Source organism: Portunus trituberculatus, chromosome 22, assembly GCF_017591435.1.
Source record: "Portunus trituberculatus isolate SZX2019 chromosome 22, ASM1759143v1, whole genome shotgun sequence".
Classification (NCBI taxonomy): Eukaryota; Metazoa; Arthropoda; class Malacostraca; order Decapoda; family Portunidae; genus Portunus; species Portunus trituberculatus.
In genome coordinates, this window is record NC_059276.1 from 4,226,296 (window position 1) to 4,248,910 (window position 22,615).

Consider the following 22,615-nt stretch of genomic DNA (forward strand, 5'->3'; position numbering starts at 1 on the left):
GACTATAGTTACGCAAAGTCTTCATCTTGTTAAGTCTCTGTTAGAAATGAAGAGTTTTTAATACTAATGTTCTTATCCCATTTTCTATGTGTGTGTGTGTGTGTGTGTGTGTGTGTGTGTGTGTGTGTGTGTGTGTGTGTGTGTGTGTGTGTGTGTGTGTGTGTGTGTGTGTGTGTCGGGGGGAAAGACTCTTTTGGTAGTGTCAATTATAGCATGGTCTTCCTGTAGGCACCATAAGGACCATTTTCTATTTCCACCTCACATATTTCTTGGTATAACTAAAGAGAATTATACTATTTCCCCTCAACTACCTATTTCTCTCAGTAGGACATAGAGTATTAGTGATTGTTCCCACGTGCACTATAGGCTCTAAACAAATTACTATTTCTTGCACCTTATATATATAATGATAATTCTTCGTAGTCTCCCCTTCAGTAATCCCTACAAAAATTTATCTCCGTTTTCTTAGACCCTCTTGTGTCTAGTCCTACCTCGCAACTTCTGACCTGGTTCTGATTATCCTCGTATGTCTCAATCTTTAATTAGTAAACGTATTTCCCTCTTTAAAAAAGTATCCTTGTTAACTTCTACTTCCCAAAAATCTAAATCAAATAATACAAATGTACAGAAATATCTAAACTTTCTCTCTTTCTCTTTTCCTCCCTATAGTTGTTCATTTCACATTTCACATTCCCCGTATCAAAGTAATCCCTCCTCTAATAGAATATACTAAAATTTTTAACTATTTTCTAATATTTCCTATAGCTGTTCATTTCTCATTTCTATTTATTTTTGTCTCTCTCCTCTCTCCTTTAATAGGAAATGCATTAAAAAGCAAAAAATCATTCTGTTTCTCTTTCTCTGTCAAGTCTTTTTCCATTATTCATTCTTTCAAATAACATCTCTCGAATCATTCTGGTTTCTTTCCATTATACATTTCATTGACCTTAAGATTCTACTTTCCTACATATTACTTTCAGCATTGTTTTTTTTTTTTTATCTATAAGTCGACTTCTCTATCCGTCTTTTGTTTCTAAATAAATTTGCACCCTAAACATTCAAACATAAGCCTAAACTGGCCAATTAACTTTTTCACTGCTACGGTCATTTGTTAACATTCGACACTGAGAGAGTTTAAAAGATTTACATATACACACAAATGGATAAATAGAAAGTTAATCTCGTCTGCTTCCAGGATACAGAATTTACTTTAAGACTAGAACAAGGAGAAAGTGTCAAAGTAAAACTAAGATACAACAAAGACAATCTATAAGTGAAACATGTTAAGTAACCAAAATCAAAACATCAATCAGACTCTAAAGAATTTCCTATCAAGAGTATGTGTCTGTGAAAACTGTAATGCAAGATGAAAAATATAGCAGTGGAAGAGGTTAAATGACAAACGAACCTCAACCAAACTCATGACAAACCAGTTCAATCCTTCTAGTCAATCACTAACTTACATCAAACTTAAACTAAACTTGTCCAATTCTCATAGTCAATCACTAAATCATACCAAACTTCCACTAAACTTATATAAACTCATTCCTCCTAAACTCGATCATTGCTCCCAATAGATAACCAATTCCGTACCAACTCATGCTAAACTTGTCCAGTTCTTATAGTCAATTACTAAACCATGCCACACGTGCGCTAAGTTATGTAAACTGTCCTGCTAAACTCGTCCAATTCTCTCAATATATAACCAAATCCGTACAAACTTAACATGCTAACCTTTCTTCACTCTTCAACCAATCACTAACACGTCGATAAAACTCCATAAATAATTAATCATCAACCCAAAGCCAATAAATCACTCAACATATACGTCAATTAAAATTATGCCGAGATTCAACAATTTAGTAATAAAGTAAATATTTCTGGATAATCAAACTGGAAATATCGCTCAAATAATCCGTCTATTCCTGTCGCTCTAGAATCACGGATCTGGGAACTGGAATTTTAATGAATCGGTTAAATGTAAATATAAACAAATACTAAATAGAAAATAAAACAAAATCAGATCTTTTGGGGCACTAAATGGAGTCAAACACGTAATCTTCATATGGAAATCTTTACATGCATATATTTGAACGATCTAAATGTCTTGCTTTGAAGTTTTGTGATTAATATTGAGCGTAGGTGATGTCCGAAATGAAAGTTCCCCGATCCAATTGTAAATAATCCTCATAGTAAGCGTGTAAACTTAATCCACATAAAACCAAGCTGGAATTATCATCACATATTTAACTTTTCATGATATTTTCTCTGTGTTCCAATTTTTTTTTTTTTTTCTGAACGTTTACATGTCATTTGCAAGTAATTTCATTTATATTCATATTCATGTTATCATATTTACTTCTTATGTCCCTACTTTAATTCTTTCAATTTTTCTCATTCCATTCTTCATATTTCATACAAAATTTATTGATAATTTTCTTTGAACGAGACTTATCCGATATTTACTTTTCATTATATTTCTTTCTTTGAACGAAACTTTTACATAAACTTTTTTTTCCTAATTAGCACCCTTTCATTCACTCTCTCCTAACTTTCATAGTAATAAGTAAACAGACTTTTCCTTTTATCTATTTTTCTCACATTCTTTCTAAATATCAACAGTTTTCCGGTTCCTCTAATCTAATCTTTATCAATACCCATTTGTGTCTAATCAATTAATTAAAAAAAACTTATGATTATTCTTCTAAAAACAAATCAATCACTAATTTCAGTCAGTTATGCCATTAAAGTAGATTTCAGTCTTACTATCTCCTAAAAAACCACTCCCACCTTTTGTTTAACCCCAAATAATACCTATATATTTTCCTGCCATTCATATCTCGTATAATGAAACTCCTTGCCTCCCTCACAGTCACCCATCACTTCCTCCACCATTTCTTAACCACATGACGCAACACTCACAACTTCTCACTCTACAACCCATTTTCTTTAACACTACCCCAAGAGACTCTTTTATTTATCTTCTAGTCCTCTTACGTTTTTTTCTTCCCACATCTCCCTGGTCCTCGTTTTCTTCCCGCCAGCACTCACTCCGCTAACTTAACTCCCCTTTCTCTCCTCTCAGTGAGTGTTCCGTCCCTCCTCCAGCTCTCTCACCCATTTTCTCTCGGTTAACTGGCGTGTCTTTCCCATTCTCTGCCTCTTCTAGGAGTTGAAGAGAAAACAACGGCATCTCCTGGCTCTTGGTGACACTGTTAATGAGGTCGACTGTTGTTTTTGCTCAACCAAGGTACTTTATCACCCTCCCGTACCCCTCAACCCCCTCTCCCTCTCCCTCTCCCTCTCTCTCTCTCTCTCTCTCTCTCTCTCTCTCTCTCTACGCTGGCACCGAACATGCTATTATTGATTTTAAAGATTCTTTGGTGTTGTTGTAGAGACTTAAGGTTTTTTGTAGGCTTGAGAAGTGTTCAAAGGGTTTCATGTCAAGGTGTATTATTGGTTAGGTTGTCTTGGGCTTTGATGATAGTACTGGTGAATCTAAAGACGATTTGTGTCAATGATCTATCTATCTATATAACACACTTGAAATATATAATAATAATAATGATAACAATAATAATAATAATAATAATAATAATAATAATAATAATAATAATAATAATAATAATAATAATAATAATAATAATAACAACAACAACAATTAATACGTAATAATAATAACAATACTATCATTAATAAAGATATTTAATTTTTATACGATTTTTTTCTTGTATCATACACGAACTAGCAATTCAATACTCTCTCTCTCTCTCTCTCTCTCTCTCTCTCTCAACACAACATTCACGCACCACAAGAGTAATTAATGACGAAAACTTACTTGCAAACAATGGAACTCACGTAACCCTTCCCCCTCTCTCTCTCTCTCTCTCTCTCTCTCTCTCTCTCTCTCTCTCTCTCTCTCTCTCTCTCTCTCTCTCTCTCTCTCTCCAAACACACATAGCCACCACGCAAAGCAGCATTCAAGATTCATAAAACATTTCAAGCACATTCCTTTCCACGTACAGCCTTGGAAGAAAGTCATGTACCTTTCCACACTTCCTCCACTACTTAGCTCCTATTTTTTAGCCCAAAGACCTCTCAAGTCCTTAGAATCTTGCCCTTTGTCTGGTTATAATGCTGGTGGGTGAGAATTAAGGGTAAAGGAAGTAACTAAGAGAGAGAAGTAAATATATCTTTTATCCTGGACTGTGCAAGGTTTCTATATTCATTCAGGTGTGTTTAGGTAGTAGAATTAATGAAAGGGTTATGAAAATTTAGTCTAGTGTTATATTGTTGACAGTAATGGTATAGTTACGAAGGGAGGGTTAAAAGATAGAAGTGTGTGAGGGAAATGTGTTCAGGACTTAGAGTATTGACTGTTCATACATTCAGATTCTGTTCGAGTGTGTTCGGTGCCAGTTGGACAAAAGAACAATCAGCAACAATAAAGAACAAAGAACAGAGGTATTTTTTCTCTGTCATAAAAAGAAAGCCAGTAGCTCAGTTGATTATTAAAGTTTTAAGTAAATAAAAAAAATGACCAAATTCCTTGTTATGTCGATTAAGTATTTCTCCTCTCTCTCTCTCTCTCTCTCTCTCTCTCTCTCTCTCTCTCTCTCTGTATGCGTGTCTGTTTTCTCCCAAGGTCAAGGAGGAGGGGAAGGATAGGAAGGAAGGAAGGAAGGAATGAAAAAGGAAAAGAGAAAAAAAGAAATAGGAATAAAGGGAGGGAAGGAGGGAGGGAGGGAGGGGACAATAGAGGGCACCCTTTGAACCCTTTAAATACTACCTAACTTGAAAGAAACCGACGCCTTATACCTCTATCTCCCTTTACGTTATCTCCTTTTTATCTTTTTATCTCCCTCTTCCGTGTTTCGAAACACTTCACTCTTACGAACGAAGCCCCGAAACCTCCTGTCCTGAACCCTCTTTAGAACCTTTTCCTTATAGGGGATGGATATCAGTCAAGGTGAATACGATTAGTGAACAAGTCCCTTTGATTATCCCACTCATTATACTGAATTCTCTTTCTCTATCTTCTCTTGGTGTTACTTTGATGTTCTTCGGTTCACTGTATCATTTGGTGCCTCAGTTTTTCTTTCTGTGTTACTTAATGTGTTCAATGTACTGCACTGCCTCCATGACGATCCATACTAACCCAGACAAGATCAGTGTGGAGAAACGGCGTCACCTGAGCACTGTATTCTATGTTAATGTGGCTTCCTGATGTACTGCTCAAGACTACGTGTGTGTGTCCTTGTCTACTGTACACCTCCTTCCACTCCTGGCGGCGTGTGTGTGCGTGCGTGCGTGTGTGAAAACGTGACCGTCTTTCTCGTCTTAATCGTCCCTTGAATTCCCAAAAAAATTCCCTTCAGTTCTCGCTTGGCCCTTCGTCAGTTTTTCGTTATGCCACTCGTGCCCTGACCTTCGTTGTCTCGTGTCAAGTCCCTGGGCACCGCGTCTGCCTTCCCAGGGACGTCGATGTCCTTGGTGGATACTGTCACTGAGCCACTGAACCCGTCCCCCTAAATGTTCATGTCCTTTATTACGCACCAGCTCGACAATCCTCCTCCTCCACTAGGACGCGACGGAACAAACGACGGGGCAGCTCAGCGGTAACAGCACAGAGCCTGAGGGCCCGAGTAGCCGCTACCTTGCCTCCGAGTCCCCTCCCAGTGTGTTCAACAAGGTAGGCAGGCGGCAAAGTTGCACCGGGCATCCCACTCTGTCTCTGTCCCTCTCTCTCTCTACTACTCCATCTCCCCACGTAAGGGTACATGTTCTCTTTCCCCTGTGTGTATTGTAGGTTCACCCACTTCCCTCTTCCACTGCAGTCCTCCACCTCCTCCACCTCCTCCACCGTCACTCACGCCCCTTCACTTTCATTCCGTCCAGTGTTCAGGGAGTCCACCGCTCCTTCACACTCCACTCCACTCCACTCCACTCCACGCCAGCTAGTGAAAAGTTGTGACCGTAACTTACTTCATACGGGCACCTCCTTACCCTCTGTACACAGGAAGACACTTAGAGGACGCACATCACACACACACACACACACACACACACACACACACACACACACACACACACACACACGAGACACTCTTATATAATCCTTCCTCCACCTCACGCCTCTAAACACACACACCACCATGAATGTGAACGTGTGTATGTGAGCGTACGCCAGTCACTCACCAGCTCACCAATCAAACCCCCAATGGTCCCTTTAAACCCAGAGGCACCAACACCCTTGATTAGCATATGGGCTTGTCAGGACCTCACCGCGTTTAGTAGACAGACGCTGGTAAGGATAGGTGCTGAGGCGCTAGCGGTGGTAAGGTAGTGTATGAGTGTGTGTGTTGTGTGAGGGCCTGTGCTGGTGGTGGTGGTGCTGCTGCCTTGTGCCACAGCGAGGTACTGTCTCTTTATACCCCAGAGGGACAGAGACAGAGCCAGAGAGCTTCCGGCATTGAAAGTTCGCCCCTACGACACTTTTCAAGAGATCAACTTTGGAGAGTCTTAAGTATGTGCAGGTAAAATATGATGATGATGATGATGATGATGATGATAACTCGCACCTTTGCCAGGATGTGTGGAGAGTGTGCCTGATTGATTGCTGCTGCTATTATTATTATTATTATTATTATTATTATTATTATTGTTTTCACCATCACTGCACGAGGCGACTCACTCCTCAAAGAGAGAGAGAGAGAGAGAGAGAGAGAGAGAGAGAGAGAGAGAGAGAGAGAGAGAGAGAGAGAGAGAGAGAGAGAGAGAGAGAGAGAGAGACGAGGGGCACAGAACAATGAGACAACAAAAAAGAAACAATGGGAGAAACAAAGAAGGGCAGAGAAAAGAAGAAGAAGAAGAAGAAGAAGAGAGAGAGAGAGAGAGAGAGAGAGAGAGAGAGAGAGAGAGAGAGAATGTGACAAAGAAAACGTGACATCACCACCACAACAAAAACCAATCGCTTGTGTTATTGTTGTTGTTTCCTTCACTGGCTTTCCTTTCCTCGTCCGTCACTCGTCACTGTAACACTGTATTGCCGCCAACACTTCGCTCTACTGTCTGTACTTGCGCGCTTCTATTTCCTCTACTGGTATTGCTTCCTAAATTGTCCACTGTCTCTTGTTTCCTTTGACGTGTGTGTGTGTGTGTGTGTGTGTGTGTGTGTGTGTGTGTGTGTTGACAGCCATCTTGTAACTGACATATGACTAATACCCTCTTCATTTTCTCCTTCTTCCTTTGTTTTCTTAATTCTCTTTCTTCTCTATCCATTCGTCCATTGCTTCTCTCATTCCTTCCTTCTTTTGTCTCTTTCTAAATGTTTTTCTCCCTCTTTTCTGTTTTATCTCCCTTTCTCCTTTCCCTTCCTCTATTTCTCCTTTTATCTCTTCCGTCCCAACGTTCTTCCCATCCTTCCTTCTTTCCTTTCTTCCTTCCTTCCTTCCTTTTATCCTTTCTCTCAAATATTTTTCTGTTAACGAATGAACAAATATAACTAACCGAGTGTGTGTGTGTGTGTGTGTGTGTGTGTGTGTGTGTGTGTGTGTGTGTGTGTGTGTGTGTGTGTGTGTGTGTGTGTGTGTGTGTGTGTGTGTCTGCGGGGGGTAGGGAAGCAAGCATCTACGGCTTCTACATACCAAGGAAGTCTGCGCGCCACGTGTCGACCAACAAAGGAGAGAGAGGAAGTGTGCTAAAAAGAGAGACAAGAGGGAAATTACTGTGCCAGAGAGAGAGAGAGAGAGAGAGAGAGAGAGAGAGAGAGGTGGGTGGATTTTGTGCCTTTGCTTTGAAGTGTCTTGGTACGTGTGTGTGTGTGTGTGTGTGTGTGTGTGTGTGTGTGTGTGTGTGTGTGTGTGTGTGTGTGTGTGTGTTTACTTCTACTTCTTGTTCTCTCTCATAATTCTGTCAACATTAAAAATCTTAAAAAAAATTGCAACTAATGACAAACACTTGACACATTCTCTCTCTCTCTCTCTCTCTCTCTCTCTCTCTCTCTCTCTCTCTCTCTCTCTCTCTCTCTCTCTCTCTCTCTCTCTCTCTCTCTCGTACGTGGCTCTCCCAAAAGTACGACAGTGTTACTTTTTGAGAGAGAGAGAGAGAGAGAGAGAGAGAGAGAGAGAGAGAGAGAGAGAATTACTAAGAACTCAGGGTAATCTATATCTCGAAATGTGTGTGTGTGTGTGTGTGTGTGTGTGTGTGTGTGTGTGTGTGTGTGTGTGTGTGTGTGTGTGTGTGTCTAACTTGTATGTCTGTGTTTAAGATATTAAAGACACACAAGGAAAAACACTAGAATTATTTCCGTATCAACCACCACCACCACCACCACCACCACCACCTTTCTTTACATTCCTCACCTCTCCCTCTCACTTGCACCTGCCCCTCACCTCTCCCTCTCTCCCTCCTCTTCTCCCTCACTTGCATCTTGAGATAATCGAAGGACTTGTTTATGTTTGTCCCGTGATTCAAATTTTTTCAAGTGTGAATGTTAGGGAAGATTCTTGTTACTATTCTTTCTTCTTCCTTTTCTTCTTTGTCTACTTATTCATTATATTTCTTCTTCCATGTCCTTTTTTTTTTGTCTTATTGCTCTCTGCTTTTATCTTCCTTTTCCTCTTCTCTTTCTTTAACTATTTGTTTTAACCTCCTTTTATTCATTTCTTTTCCTCGCATTACTCTTCTTTTTTTCTTCCTCTTCTGGTATTCATTTGTATTTTCTTTCTACTTTTCTTCTATTAACTACCTACTTATCTTCAATCTTTTTCCTACTCTTCAACCTCTCACCTCATTTTCTTTTATTTTCCTTTTCCTTCTCATGTTCTTTTCATTATTACATTCCTGATACAGTATGAAAGAGTAACAGTTCTCCTCCTCCTCCTCCTCCTCCTCCTCCTCCTCCTCCTGCTGCTGCTGCTGCTTCTGTCGTGTTGCCAATTATACGATGAGTGATGGCGAATAAGTAGAAACAAATTGGTGGGAGTCAGTGCGTATGTGTGTGGAAGGATGTCATATGTCATTAAACCATGCACATATCTATCACACCCTCCCTTGTACCATTCCCTACCTCCCTCTACACACACACACACACTCGCATACACTAGAAACACTAACAGATCCCCATAAAACACCCTCCTTGTACAGAAACCTTACCACGAGACCAGAGAGGTGAAGAAAACATAAAGGAAGGAGAGAGACGAATAGATCTGAGAGAGTGTCAGGTGTGTAGGGAGACGAGTGGCAGGTTAAACAGGTGTGGCAAATACCTGGCGTGACGAACAGCTGGTTAGTTAAGGTGGAGGTGTGTGGATTGGATGACAAGTGGATGAAAATAAGTGGATGACAAGAAGCTGAGGGTTAGTCACCTTTAGACTGGTGAGGGACTTTGAACGTGTGTGTGTGTGTGTGTGTGTGTGTGTGTGTGTGTGTGTGTGTGTGTGTGTGTGTGTGTGTGTGTGTGTGTGTGTGTGGAGGACGTAGGTAGAGGGAGGAAGAGAAGGAGAAAAGCCCAAGTCTGTCCCTGAATTTCGTTAGAAGGAGGAGGAAGAGAAGGAAGAGGAGGAGGAGGAGGAGGAGGAGGAGGAGGAGGAAGAGAAGGAAGAGTAGGAGGAGGAGGAGGAGGAGGAGGAGGAGGAGGAGGAGGAGGAGGAGGAGGAGGAGGAGGAGGAGGAGGAGGAGGAGGAGGAGGAGGAGGAGGAGGAGGAGGAGGAGGAGGAGGAAACGCAGACGCAGACGCAGACGAAGACAAAGACAGTGACCAAGACGAAAAAAAAGGAGGAGGAGAAGGCAGAGAAAAGGAGAGGAGAATGAATGAATGATGAATAGGAACAAGACTGAGAAAACGAAAGAGAAGATGAAGATGAAGGAGAAAGAAGAAAAAGGAGACAAGAGGTGAGGAAGAACTAACACCAGGAGGAAAAATAGAGACAAAACTTGATATAGGGAAAAAAAAAATAGGAGGTAGGGAGGTATAAGGAGACTGAAGAGGAGGAGGAAGAGGAGGAGAAGGAGAAGGGGAGATGGAAGAGGAGAGAGGGTGTAGATGGAGCCCTCTGGTGATAGCGTTGCTCATTTTTTCTAGGAGGAGGGAGGAGAAGTGGCCGAGAGTGAACATATCCCGCTACGTTCACAGCCTTCATCGTAACAAATTATTTTTCCTAAGTGACTTTGTATCGCTCCATTAGTTTGCACTAAGGTGAGTCGGGTGAGTTACTGTTTTCCTGAGTTTACCCGCCTTTTTTTCCCTCCCTCCCCCTCCCCACCCCTATCTTCCCTCCATCCCTTTTTCTTCTCTTCATCGCTCCTTCAATATTTCGTTTCCTTTTGATTTGTGTTTCGTTTTCTTTCTTTTTTGTTTCATTTTGTTTCCTTTCTTGTTTCTCCCTTTCTCTTTCCGTTTTCTATGACGCATCTTTCATTTTCCTTTATTTTTGTTCATTTTTTCATTTTCTATCTTGTTTATTTCATTCTGTTTTCTTTCTTGTCTCTCTCTTTCTCTTCACTTTTCTCTTCCTTCCCTGTGACGCCTCTTTCATTTCTCTTTCTTCGTTTTGTTTCTCCTTTTTTCTCTTGTTTATTTCATCCTGTTCCCTTTTCTCGTCTCTTTCATTACTTGTCTTGTTTTCTTCCTTTTTTTTCTTTTCTTTTCCCTTTTCCTTCCTCCTTTTCTACTCTCGTTTGTTTTCTTTCACTGCTCTTCTTCCTCGATTTGTATTTTTCGTTCTTTTCTTGTTCCTTTCATCCTCTATTCCCTTTCTTCTTCTTTCTTCTTATTTTCATCAACATTTTCTCCTTTTCCATTCCTTTTTCTCCCCCGTTTCATAGTCTGTCCATTATTCTCCCTTTCGTCCTTTATTTTCTTTTTTTACATTTTTCTCTTTTTTTCTAATTCCTTTCATCTTTCGATTTTTCATTATTTTTTTCATTTTTTCTCATTTATCTGCTGTTCTTTCCCATTTCTTCTTTTATTCTTTATTGTTCTTTTGTGTGAAGTTTTTGAGCTTAAAGTTTAGATTTTTGACATTTTTGACATTTTAAACACTATTTTCCTTAATCTGCCTCTATTTTCCCTTCTTCCTACCCTTTTGTCTTCCCTTCCCTTCATCTCCTTATTTTGTTTACACTTTCTATTTTAGTTTTCCTTTTTTTCTATCATTTTCCTTCCCCCCTAAGCCCTCCCATCCCCGTTCCCCATTTTCTTTGTTTATTTCACTGCTAATGACTTTGTGTTCCTCTGAGTGTTCCTAAGCAAGTTTTTCTTTCAATTAACCTCATTATTTTCCCTCATTTTTTCATCTTCTTTGGTCTTCGCTTCTACTATGGAAAGTTGGCAACCTCTAACCACACTAGAAAACCTACTACTCGGTTCCCATTTTCTTTGGCTCACTCTGATCGGGGACTCCGCTATCCTGCACGACCGTGTGTGCGTGTGTGTGTTTACATTTGCGTGCGTGTGCGTGTGTGTGCGTGTTTCTATGTGTGCGTGTGTTGATCTCCCAACCACCCCACCATGTGTCTCTGTCTGGTTATGTCCATTTTCTATTTGTCACTTATTCCCGTTTTCTCTATATCACAATTAATCTTCGTTTTCTGTGTGACTAACATTCGTTTACTTCTATGCCACCAGCTCTCGTTTTCTTTGCCAATGATATCCGTTTTTTGTGTCACTAATATTCTATGCTATTAATCGTCGTTCTATTGTTTTTTCACCTTTTTTTTCGATTGGTTTTTGCGTGTGTGTGTGTGTGTGTGTGTGTGTGTGTGTGTGTGTGTGTGTGTGTGTGTGTGTGTGTGTGTTGCTTCCTCCCTCACTCACTCTCATTGGTTGATAATCTGTGACGTCACCACCGGACTGGCCAATCAACACTCCTGCCTCTTGTTTACTTCAATTTGGAACTTTTTTTTTCGGCGCCAAAAGAAAAAAAACATAAAAAGTACAAAAAGTATGTAAGAAAGTAGGAAAAAATCAATACCGTTTTCCCAAATTCAAAAAAGGACCATTGGAAAGAAATAGGTTATGAAAATTTCAATAAATATTCATTAACATAAAAGTGAATACAATTAAATCAAAACCTGTAAAAAGTAAGTGAATTTTTGGGTGTTTGTAATTTCTCTCCCCGGAAAAAGAAATAAAACACAAAAATACAATGATTGATTCGCCAGCTAAAGATTACAATGTTAAAAATTATAAATAACAGTAATGATAATAATAATGATAATAATAACAATAATAATAACAATAATGATAATAGTAATAATAATAACAATAATCCTCGGCTTTACTCAAATCAACGAAGTAATTTTTCATTCTTTAAATAGAAATAGGAATACAAAACGTAAATTCTTCAAGTAAATCTAGAAAAAAACATATCAACAAATACAAATCGTTACATTGGATTTGAGTCGGAGAAAACATTCAAACCGAAATAAACTAACAAAAACTCAAAAATCAAAGCGATGAAAGCCAAGAGGTACAAATCATCCTTCAAAATGCAAACACACACACACAAAAAAAATCACAATTGTAAAAGAAACAAAAAATTTAACCATCGGAGTCCTAAGGCAAACCACAATTCAAAATTTGACTCAAGACGGTGAAAAGTCACAAAACAAACGAAAGAAACCCAAATTAAGAACAAAATTTACCCTTCCCATAGAGATTAAGACATCACACGGCAGACCCTTCCCTTACCTCCCCCCCCTGCACGCCTGACCGACCTGCAGCGCACACAGTAATGACAGACTCCCAACTGCCGCCTCCTATCCCTGGCTGGACGGGGCGGGGTCGTGACAGGAGGCAGGTCAATATATGTACAGCCGCCCCAGTTACTGATGCCATGAAGTCAATGGGTCCAGGAGGTTTTGAGAGAGTTTAGTGCAATTCATCATTTTTAGTCTCTATTTCAAGTTAAGCGTGTTTTTATAGTGTCTGGCATCTTTGTTTTGTTTTGTTTTTTATTCCTTTTCTTTAAGTCCAGTGTGTTTTCATAGTCTGCCGAGTTTAATAGGTTTTTTTTTCTTTCATTATTAAGTCCAGTGCAGTTCCATAGAATCCTGATTTTTTAAGGTTTTTTGTTTCAATTTCAGTGTAATTTCAGTATCTTGCACTTTTAACGGAGCTTTTACTTTCTTCCTTTCTCTTGATATCAACCTTCGCCAGCGCCTTTCTTAAATAATATAATATGAAATTAGTACAGATGAAAAGTAATGAATTTCTTTATATTAAGAGCCTTATGAAGACCAAAAAATTTAAATATGTTGAGATAATTGCCAGGTGCCACTTTTTTATTAATTTTCAAGAGCATGACATCAATAGTTTGGGCAGCTGGACATAATTGACAACGATTGTACTGTAGGTAAAGAAATATAAAACACCCACTTAACAAGAATGTATCTGTAGAATAGCAGGATATTAAACTTGAAATAAATAAAGTAAAGCGATGAAGTAGAGAAAGGAGGAATAAATCAAATATGAAACAAAATAGCGAGTTTGAACAATAAAATAGTAATAATTCAAAATAGCATGACAAAATTCCACCTTAATTAAAAGCGTGCAAAGCAAAAATACTAGAGTGAAGGAAAGAATGCAAAGAAAGTGAATTGAATATGAGAGTAACTTGGCAGTGAATCAATAGACTGAACTTAGACTGTAGTGAACGAGTACAGAACTTATGAATCACTTAAATCAAGAAAGACATTCCTTTGTTGTTAATTACAAACAAGTGAAAAGAAGTGAATTATCAAGTGCCTTCCTCCCTCTCTCCACCTCACTCCCTCCCTCTCCCTCTCTCCTGCCGCAGAGGTGGGACTAGTGCGAGGGACGGGCGCTAACTAAGCCTGATTTAACGTGCTACTGTAATGCTTTCAGTAGTTGCAGGTAGTTAGTGACGCTAGATTAATTACACTCCTGAGTGGCCATAACACCTGGCGCCACAGTGAATAAAAAACATGATATGGGCGTGTTGTTTGCAGCCAGTAATTAGATTTCAGCCTGTTATTGGTTACTGCAATGCGTATTAGTGATAATTAATTAGTTTTTTTAAATAGGATTAACCGTACCACCTTGTTAGTAATGCGTAATAGTGTGGAGATGACACGTGTGTGTGTGTGTGTGTGTGTGTGTGTGTGTGTGTGTGTGTGTGTGTGTGTGTGTGTGTGTGTGTGTGTGTGTGTGTGTGTGTGTGTGTGTGTGTGTGTGTGTGTGTGTGTGTGTGTGTGTGTGTAGGACACAACGTTCCCCCTCCCCACCTTTCCCTCAGGCAGTAGGACACCAGGGCAGGTAGAGGCACTAGACTGGGTGTCACGAACACTGGCGCAGTAATTTTGCTACCCAGGGACACGCGAGCTTGATAACACTGTCACTGCGATGCTCCTCCCCTCGCTGCCTCGCTGACTCACGTGCTCGTGTCTTGCTTTATGACTCGTACATTCCTGTCCAAGCATAAACATTACAAGGGTTTTATATATGCAAATAAGCCATTGCTTTAGAACTTATGGGGGTACACTCGCTGGTGTTTCAAACTAAGCGACTTCTCCAGAGTTACCAAAACATATGTCAGATTACATGTATTACATAGAACTCAATCGTTATCTCAAAATTTCTTGATTTTTTTTTATAGGAATATAAAATTAGATTCACTTAACGTTTGAATTTAAGCTTCTTTTATGCTCCCATCAAAAGACAATAACAGATCACGTGAGTCTGACATAAAAAATAAATCATTATTGTAAAAAATTCTAGATTTCTTTGGTTGTAACACAAGATTGATTAGTACGTATAAAAGCAAGAGATATTGTACATTTCTACCAAACACCCCCATATTTACGTAACAAATAAACAGATGTCTCACAAATTCGAGCTTTTTTAATTGTTGGTAAAAGTACACGAGACCCCACACGTTTAAATAAGACAGGAATTTGCGAAATAATCATAGGGTGAAGCCATTTTGAGGTTGGAGAGTTACAATGCACGTGTGTCAGGTAACAAAACACCTACGCCAAGATTAGTGTGTTCGTGACATCGTGTCAGCACATAAAACAGCCCCACCCTACTCACAACTACATCCTAGAGAGTTTTTAACCTTGACACCACACCCTGACCAGTCCCTTCCAGCCCTTATTCCACTCACAAACATTTCCACATGACTCCATTTCAACATCTCAGCATGACTCCATTTCAGTCTCCAACATAGTTTCTGAAGATATTCTAACTCAAGCTCAGATTTCAATGCCATTTCACTTAAATACCTTCATGTTATTCTTACACAGCCATACACAACCACACACACAGCCACAGACACACACACACACACACACACACACACACACACACACACACACACACACACACACACACACACACACACACACACACACACACACACACACACACACACACACACCCTGCCGCACCTCCTAAGCACCCACAACACCACATCTTGTTTTCTTTACGTGGGTCACTCCTTTTTACGCAATAACTGAAAAAAAAATCATACCAGTAAACAAGATAATGTGTATTTTTCACGCAATGCAAACGTAAAGAAACTGTCAATATTAATGATTTCTGAAGTAGGAGGTATTTTCAAGACAATTACATTCCGGAGTAACACGAATAGCTTTGTATTGCGTAAAGAGAGGAATGCCTATCAACACTGCAACACGTGACGTTTTCAGCTGGTGGCGGTCAATAGCAGGTGAGACACGACCACCTGAACTCACACCAGGTAGCGTAGAGGTGTGTAGAGACCGTGTTTAGAGACCACCTGTAGTGTGACTCGGATGTACAGTTGTGCTATAAAGTGATGACAGAAAATGCTCCATAAAAGTACGTAAAATCAATATTACCCAAGTGTTCACCAGTCCTAGTTCTGAATCTTTTTAATCGCATAAGCATTTCCTTAATTCGTGTTAGTTTCTATTCGTATGGACAGTCAATTGGATTCGTGACATGACTTTGAGCCAACTGCACATGAGGCGAGGAATCTCATGAATATTGATTGACTGATTGGATTGATTGATTGACTAAAAGTTCCAAAAAATCCTTGTTGCTCCGAAGAATGCAAGAACAGGGTGAATTGTCCGTACAAGAAACACCGTTGCTACAGTTACCACGAAACATTCCAACACGACACGATACAGTCCCGCTTTGCTCTCTCACTAAGACTACTTACAAAGGCTACAGAGATGACTAACTGGGTTTTCAAGAGTGTTTCTCGTGTTAAAAAGTAGAAATCTTGTTAATCTGTCAACGAAACTATTAAGACACTATAAAAACCCGTGTTACTTCATGTAGAGCCTTTGGAAAGTAGTAGAGGTGGGTAGCAGAATATGGTACTTGATCCACTGGTCCTAAGTAGTCATAAGTCAGATAAGTCACACTCTCCACTGTGCTTGATACCTCCAATCTTACGTATTCTACTGTACTGATCATACAAATTCATTCACCATGGGACTGAGGAATAAAAGTTGAGAAACACAGTGGGAGTGAGTTGCTTCTGACTGTACTTGTAGAATTGAACACAGTAGCTGCACCGTGTCGTAGCATCAGCAAGCCACAGTAAACATCTTGAGCAGTGTGTCTCGGAGGTAATAGATCTCAGCTTCCTAAACATTCAAGCGCCTGTGATCTGGAATTTGCTCATGATATTCCATTCGCACCTGCCACTTAAACAGTCCGCGGTCACTACAGGTAATGCTGCTATTGCTAGATTCAAACTCTCATTACCTATTCTAATTAAGATCAATTTAACAGATCCTGCAAAATTCGGTCAATATAAATCATCACCTGAAACTTGATACAAAACGAGGTAAAAAAGCAAAATTACAAAGGCAGTTTCGAGTGTTATTTTATTTACTTTAACTTACTTTCCTCTCGACTCAATATTATATCCCTTTAAGTTACTCCTTTCAAAGTTCACTTCTCCATTCTTTAACCAATCTCTTTCTTCCTTTATCAATAACTCGCTCTTGAGTCCTTTCCATCTGTACGCCCCTTCCCCTTCCCACCAAGCCCTCAGGTACGACGGGATAACAAGGTGTAGCGCAAATGAGGCTTCGAAGCGTTGATAATGAAGCAGTAATGATGTTTCAATGGATCTTCCCCCTCCCCCTCCCTCCCCTCCCTCTTCCCTTCAGATGGTGTTCGTGGCTGTTGTGTTTTCCCTTCCTGGCTGCTTTTCCCATCTCTGGGTAACGCTGTGTCAACTTTTTCAGTGTTGCCAGATGAGCTGTGTTACCTCCATGCTGTTGATGTGAGCGAGCGATGAAGTTGAGGGTCTGGCGACATTTGGCAACATTCATTTTGCTTGAATTAAGAGATCTCATTGGTCGTCTTCTTGATTACGTCACGGATTTGTTGCCAGATGTCGCGGTTCCTTGCGTTTCTTTACATTTCTTACATTATCTCTCCCTGCTGTGGTGTTATTTGTGGATAGCAATATACATACATACATTCATACTGTGTGTATATGTATATTGGTGTATCCCAAGATTCCCTCTTCCCTGCTAATATGCGCCAACCTTCTACATTTTGTTTTGACATCATCACCTGAGCCAAAACCAAGCTCTCTTTTGCCCATTTTTTTACATGTTGCCTCCTCCAAGCCTTCCTCCAGCCCTTCTCAACATCTGGCTTCCCCCCATTCCCATCCCCACTCACACTCACTCACTCAACCACTCACTCACTCACTCACTGCAGTTCTTACTCACTCGATTCCTATTTAACTTTTAACTCTTAATTTAATTTTCCTCGATTATTTTCTTAACTTGCTCTGAATAATTTGTCATGTTTGTCCCCCAAGGTGTTAGAACTCCCCTTCGCTGTTCCACTTGATATTGTATTTCTATGTAATTGATTGTCTCACCGTAATGGCCGTCTTGCTAAGGTCTCGCCTCAAACAATTTAACAGTTCCCTTCCTTCCCCAGAGTAGTAAAATGGACCCGCACACTATAAATGTTTTGATATAGATAACTGTGACTCTCCGTGCCTCCGTGCCCTCCCTCCCCCACAGAACAAAAATGGAGTCGCCCCAAGTGTGTCCCTCCAAAAGACACATTTTTTGTCCACCCATGAAATTTGCCATGAAATTTTGAATGCACTCATGCTATAAATTTTGATGAGATCTTTCCCCCTCCAGTTAACTTTTTTTTTTTTTTTGCCTCATGAAATTTGCAGGTTTGACTCGTCCTCTCCCCCCTACACAGTATTTTAATCGCCTCAATAATTCGTTCCCTCCCCAGATACAATGAGGATTTGTTACAGGTAGTTCCCCCGGTGTCCAATCCATCACCCTTCAGAATCACGACCCTAAACCATCTATAATGTTATCTAAGTCCCTTTTTTATAGCAGATAACAGGATTAGATTCTCTTTTAAAGTATCCAATCACATAAATTCAGCTAGTAACTTATCTCCCATCAAAATAAATAGTTTCCATGACTCTATACCATATATAATGTTGTCCATCTCCCTTTTTATGCCAAATAGCAAGATTAGGTCATTCTTAAAGTAACACTCATATTAATTAACCAGCCAGATATTTGTCTCACCTCAAACAAACAATAATCATAACATTTTTCTAACTTGGTATATTTTTCGAGTAAGTTTAAATTCTTGATATAAAGGACTACAAAGAAGTTTTAAGTATAAATACATAAAGTAACAGTTAAATTCTTTTGATGTATTTAGAGTTTTGCTTTGGTCTCACACAGGTCTTGAATATTTTAGTGAACGACCAACAAGTCAGATGATATTGCCTTTTTCACACTAACCATGACTTACTGGCCCTTAGATACTAGTGAAGTCTTAACAACCCCTCACCCAAGCAAATAAATACACCCTCCTTATCACTCTCATTTCTCCTTCTTTTATTCCATTTACATTTAGTTCAGTTGTCGATTTAAACACTCATAAATGTCTTCAATAAACTGTCAACGTTTTTTTTTTTTTTTCTATTATCATCTTCGTTTAGTTTTCTTTTTCATTTTTTTCTTCTTTTTTCAAGGCTTTTAATTTGTTTGTTAGTTTGTATTCCTACCACATTCACCACATCTATTCCCCACCACCATTTCAACCATCAACATCACCACCACTATCACCACCACCACTACCACCACCACCACCATTATCACCGCATCCGTCTCTCCTCCACGCCTCATTAAACTTTTCTCTCTCTCTTTTACTGCCAACAAATTTCTACTACTACTACTACTACTACTACTATTACTACTACTATTTCTGCTACTGTAACCACCACCACTACTTCTAAACTACACAAAATCTTACGCACTTTTGCTATCATTGCTGTACCAAATATACCACCACCACCACCACCACCACTGCGCCAGGTGTCAGCTAACTAACGAGAGCCAATCATCACTTGCAGGTGGCCGGAAGATGTCGCGTCGATTCACCGCTCGCTTAGCCAAAAAGAAAAGACACGAACCCTAAAAAAGAAAAAAAAATCTACTCTGTTTTGTTTTAGTTTCTTTTTCACACCGCACCGTTTCATCGAGTTTGTTTTGTTTTCTTTTTTCTTTTTGGTCTCTTTATTTTTGGTTTTTAATAATGCTATGAAATGAAATTGTCAAAAAACAAAAAAAGCAAAATAAAAAAAGAAAACACGGCACTGTGTATATACAAAACTAAGCCTCAATAATGCAGCTTTGAATGACATGACTTTTTTTTTCCCTTATTTTGTCTTCTAAGAGTTTTTTCAGCACTAATAACTAGAGCACTTGTTAATATAGACCTCATTTCGCCCGCCGCTCCCTCCACGCCCCGCCGCACACCGCCCACTCAAACTAACACAAAAAATGCATCCGGATTTCTTTACATGCTTATTTCTGAATGTTTTTTGTCAGAGTTTTCCAGCACTAATCAAACCGACGCACGTTTAATATTGCTATTTTTTTCGCTCACTCCAAAAAAGTCTAGGTTGCAAAATAATAAGCAAAGGTACTAATGATTTCTTGTTTTTCTTCCTTTTTCACTTGTTTGTTTTTTTGTGGGAGCCGGAGAAGCCGTAATTGTGTCGCGAGTTTGTTTGTTCCTTTGGTTTGTGTGCGCGCAAGACAAGTTTTGCCACAACACCCCACCAGGAAAGACTTGCTTGCTGTTCTTGTTCTTGTTCTTGTTCTCCTGATTCACCAGCGGCTGCTCTCCCTCACTGCCCGGAGCGTGGTGGTGGCTGGCAATGCTCCTTCTGTTCCTTGAGCTCTGAGCTGTCTCTTTCCCTCACCACCACCATCATCAACACCACCACCACCACCACCACCACCACCATTACTCACCCCATCCATCCTTCACCACCACTACTACCACCACCACCACCACCACCACCACCATCCACCGCCACCCCCCTCCCCAACCCGCCACCACAGCATCCCAGTGGTGCGCCTCTACCCCAGCCTCCCCCGCCTGTCCCCCGCCGTCCCGCCTGCACGCCCCTTCCCCCGCCGCGCCAGCAGCTGACGGAGGTGTGGTTGCAGGACTACAAGGAGTTCATAGACGCGGAATGCCTGGTGCCGGCCCCGGTGACGGAGGCGCCCTTCCCCATAGAGCTGCGGCCGCTTAAGACCACGGATGGGGGGCGGGGGGGCGGGGGGATGGGCCACGACTTGGCCTCCATGGACTCAACAGACACCTTCGCCTCCTGCCCCACCCACCCCTTCAACTCGGAGGCTGACCTCACCGACGACCCGCCCAACAACAAAGACTCCAACCTCTACGTCAATCCCCTCGACGCCGACGGCTACCAGGCCCCGGGCGCGGCAGCGGGCGCGGGCGCAGGCGCGGGTGCGGCGGCGGAGGCGACGACGGCGGCAGCGGCCTCGCCCCGCACGCCCACGCCGCGCTCCTCGCCGCGCCACCGCCTGCACCGGCCGCAGGGCTACACCACCGACTCCTTCGACGACACGCGCAGCACCGACAACCTGTTGGGCAGCAGCCGCTCCTCCCTGCAGGACTCCCCGCTGCCCAAGCACCGCCGCGCGCGCTTCCAGGAGGTACGCCCCTTCCATCTACCATCTTGCCACGCCCATCTCACGCCCACGTCACGCCCACGACACCCAAAACACAGGCAGTCGGCGAGATACACCTTGCTGAAATGACTGTCGCCAGATTCATGCCCAAACAGCTCAACTTGTATTAAGAGTCTGACCTCAGTCTTGCCTTGTACGGTAGCGGCTCTCCTGCCTCACCCGGAGACCCACAATAAATACTTGAAAAGTCACTCCTTGAGATTTGTGTGTGAACATAACGCTGCCTGTGGTTCCCTGCTACTGATGATGATAGCGATGATGATAATGATTACGATTATTATTATTATTACTACTACTACAACTACTACTACTACTTCTGCTATTACTCTTATTATTACCACTACCACTACTAATATGATGATGACAGTTGATGGTTATGATGATTATTCTGATGATGATCTCACTGACATCCCCTACAACAACAGCGGTTTTCATGAGCGACCCAACAGTAGTGCATGCCTGTGTGTTCTGCATGACCCGTCTTTTGTGTCACCAGTTTAGTTCCTCACCTTGTAACCGTACTTTACGTCACCACACAATTCAGGCCTTTTATTTCAGCACCGAAGTTGAGGATACAGTTGTGGAATAGAGGAAGGGAGGGAGGAGGGGGAGGGCGGACGAGATAAAATAAAAAATAAGTCAATAAGTCAAAATAAAGAAGGGGCGGGGAGATAAAGCAATACAAAGTTAATGGAGACAAAAAGATGGTCACTGAGCGAGCAACTGTAGCCCAATGAAGTTCTGAAGTCTCGATGTGGCAGCTTTACTATTAGTGTGAACTTTCTGCCGCTTCCTGCTACTCACCACCCGCTTACCGCAAGTTCTCGATTCTTGCTTGGACAGCTTAACCGTGCTTCGTGTGTGTGAGTGTGTGTGTGGTCAGCGGAACCTACCAAAAGCCTTCCCCTCAGCCTATCCCAAAGTTCACAGCCCCTCCCTGAGCCTAAATTCTCATGATCCTCTATGCCTATCCGTGTTTCATTTGTTCTTCTCGTCTCTTTCTGTACACTTCCATCTCTTAATCCCATAGTAAAGGTTCAGAACTACTTATGATCCTCTTTCAAGGCTTAGATCCTCTCACTAACTTTCTCCTTCAAGTTATGCAGCGTTTCAAAGTCCTCATATAGACTCTACATAGATCCACTGCCTTACCCCGACCCGCTCTAGGTTTTCGTAGCATTCCTAAGCCTTGCCACAGGTTCAGAATCCCTTTTCAGCCTCAAGGTTTAGAACGCTCCCTGATCCTCCTTTCCCAACCCTCTCAGCATTAACACTCCTCCCTTCCGTGCTTAGAACTGCATAACGCTCCCTAAAACACCACCTTTTCTCACTTTTCACTCCCTTTTTTCCCTTTCCCCTAGTCCCGTCGCCCCTCCCCCTCCCTCGCCTTCCCGCCTCTTCCGCCCACGCCCCTCCACCACCCCGCCCCATAGTTCATGACCTCAGGAGTGGGCGCGTGGTCAGTTGTGTTCTGGTATTTTTTTCATGAGGTGACGCTGAAGCCTCCAAGTCCCTTCCATTCAGAATATTAGAATATTTACGGTAGTGAATTTTGAAGACGTGCAAGCCCTCC

General features: G+C 41.3%; 1 protein-coding gene across 6 annotated transcripts in view; it reads left to right on the forward strand.

Annotated features, from left to right (window-relative positions):
- The window catches only part of LOC123507460 (potassium voltage-gated channel protein Shab-like), a 159,209-nt gene that overhangs the window by 123,064 nt on the left and 13,530 nt on the right, over nucleotides 1–22,615 (forward strand). For 2 of the 6 annotated variants that reach the window (XM_045260343.1, XM_045260342.1), the window contains exons 5-7: nucleotides 3,170–3,250; nucleotides 5,585–5,692; nucleotides 20,491–21,006. In XM_045260343.1, the coding sequence (XP_045116278.1) occupies nucleotides 3,170–3,250; nucleotides 5,585–5,692; nucleotides 20,491–21,006 (705 nt within the window). The remainder of the gene's footprint in view (nucleotides 1–3,169; nucleotides 3,251–5,584; nucleotides 5,693–20,490; nucleotides 21,007–22,615) is intronic. The other 4 variants (XM_045260345.1, XM_045260344.1, XM_045260346.1 and 1 more) reach the window with 4 other exon arrangements.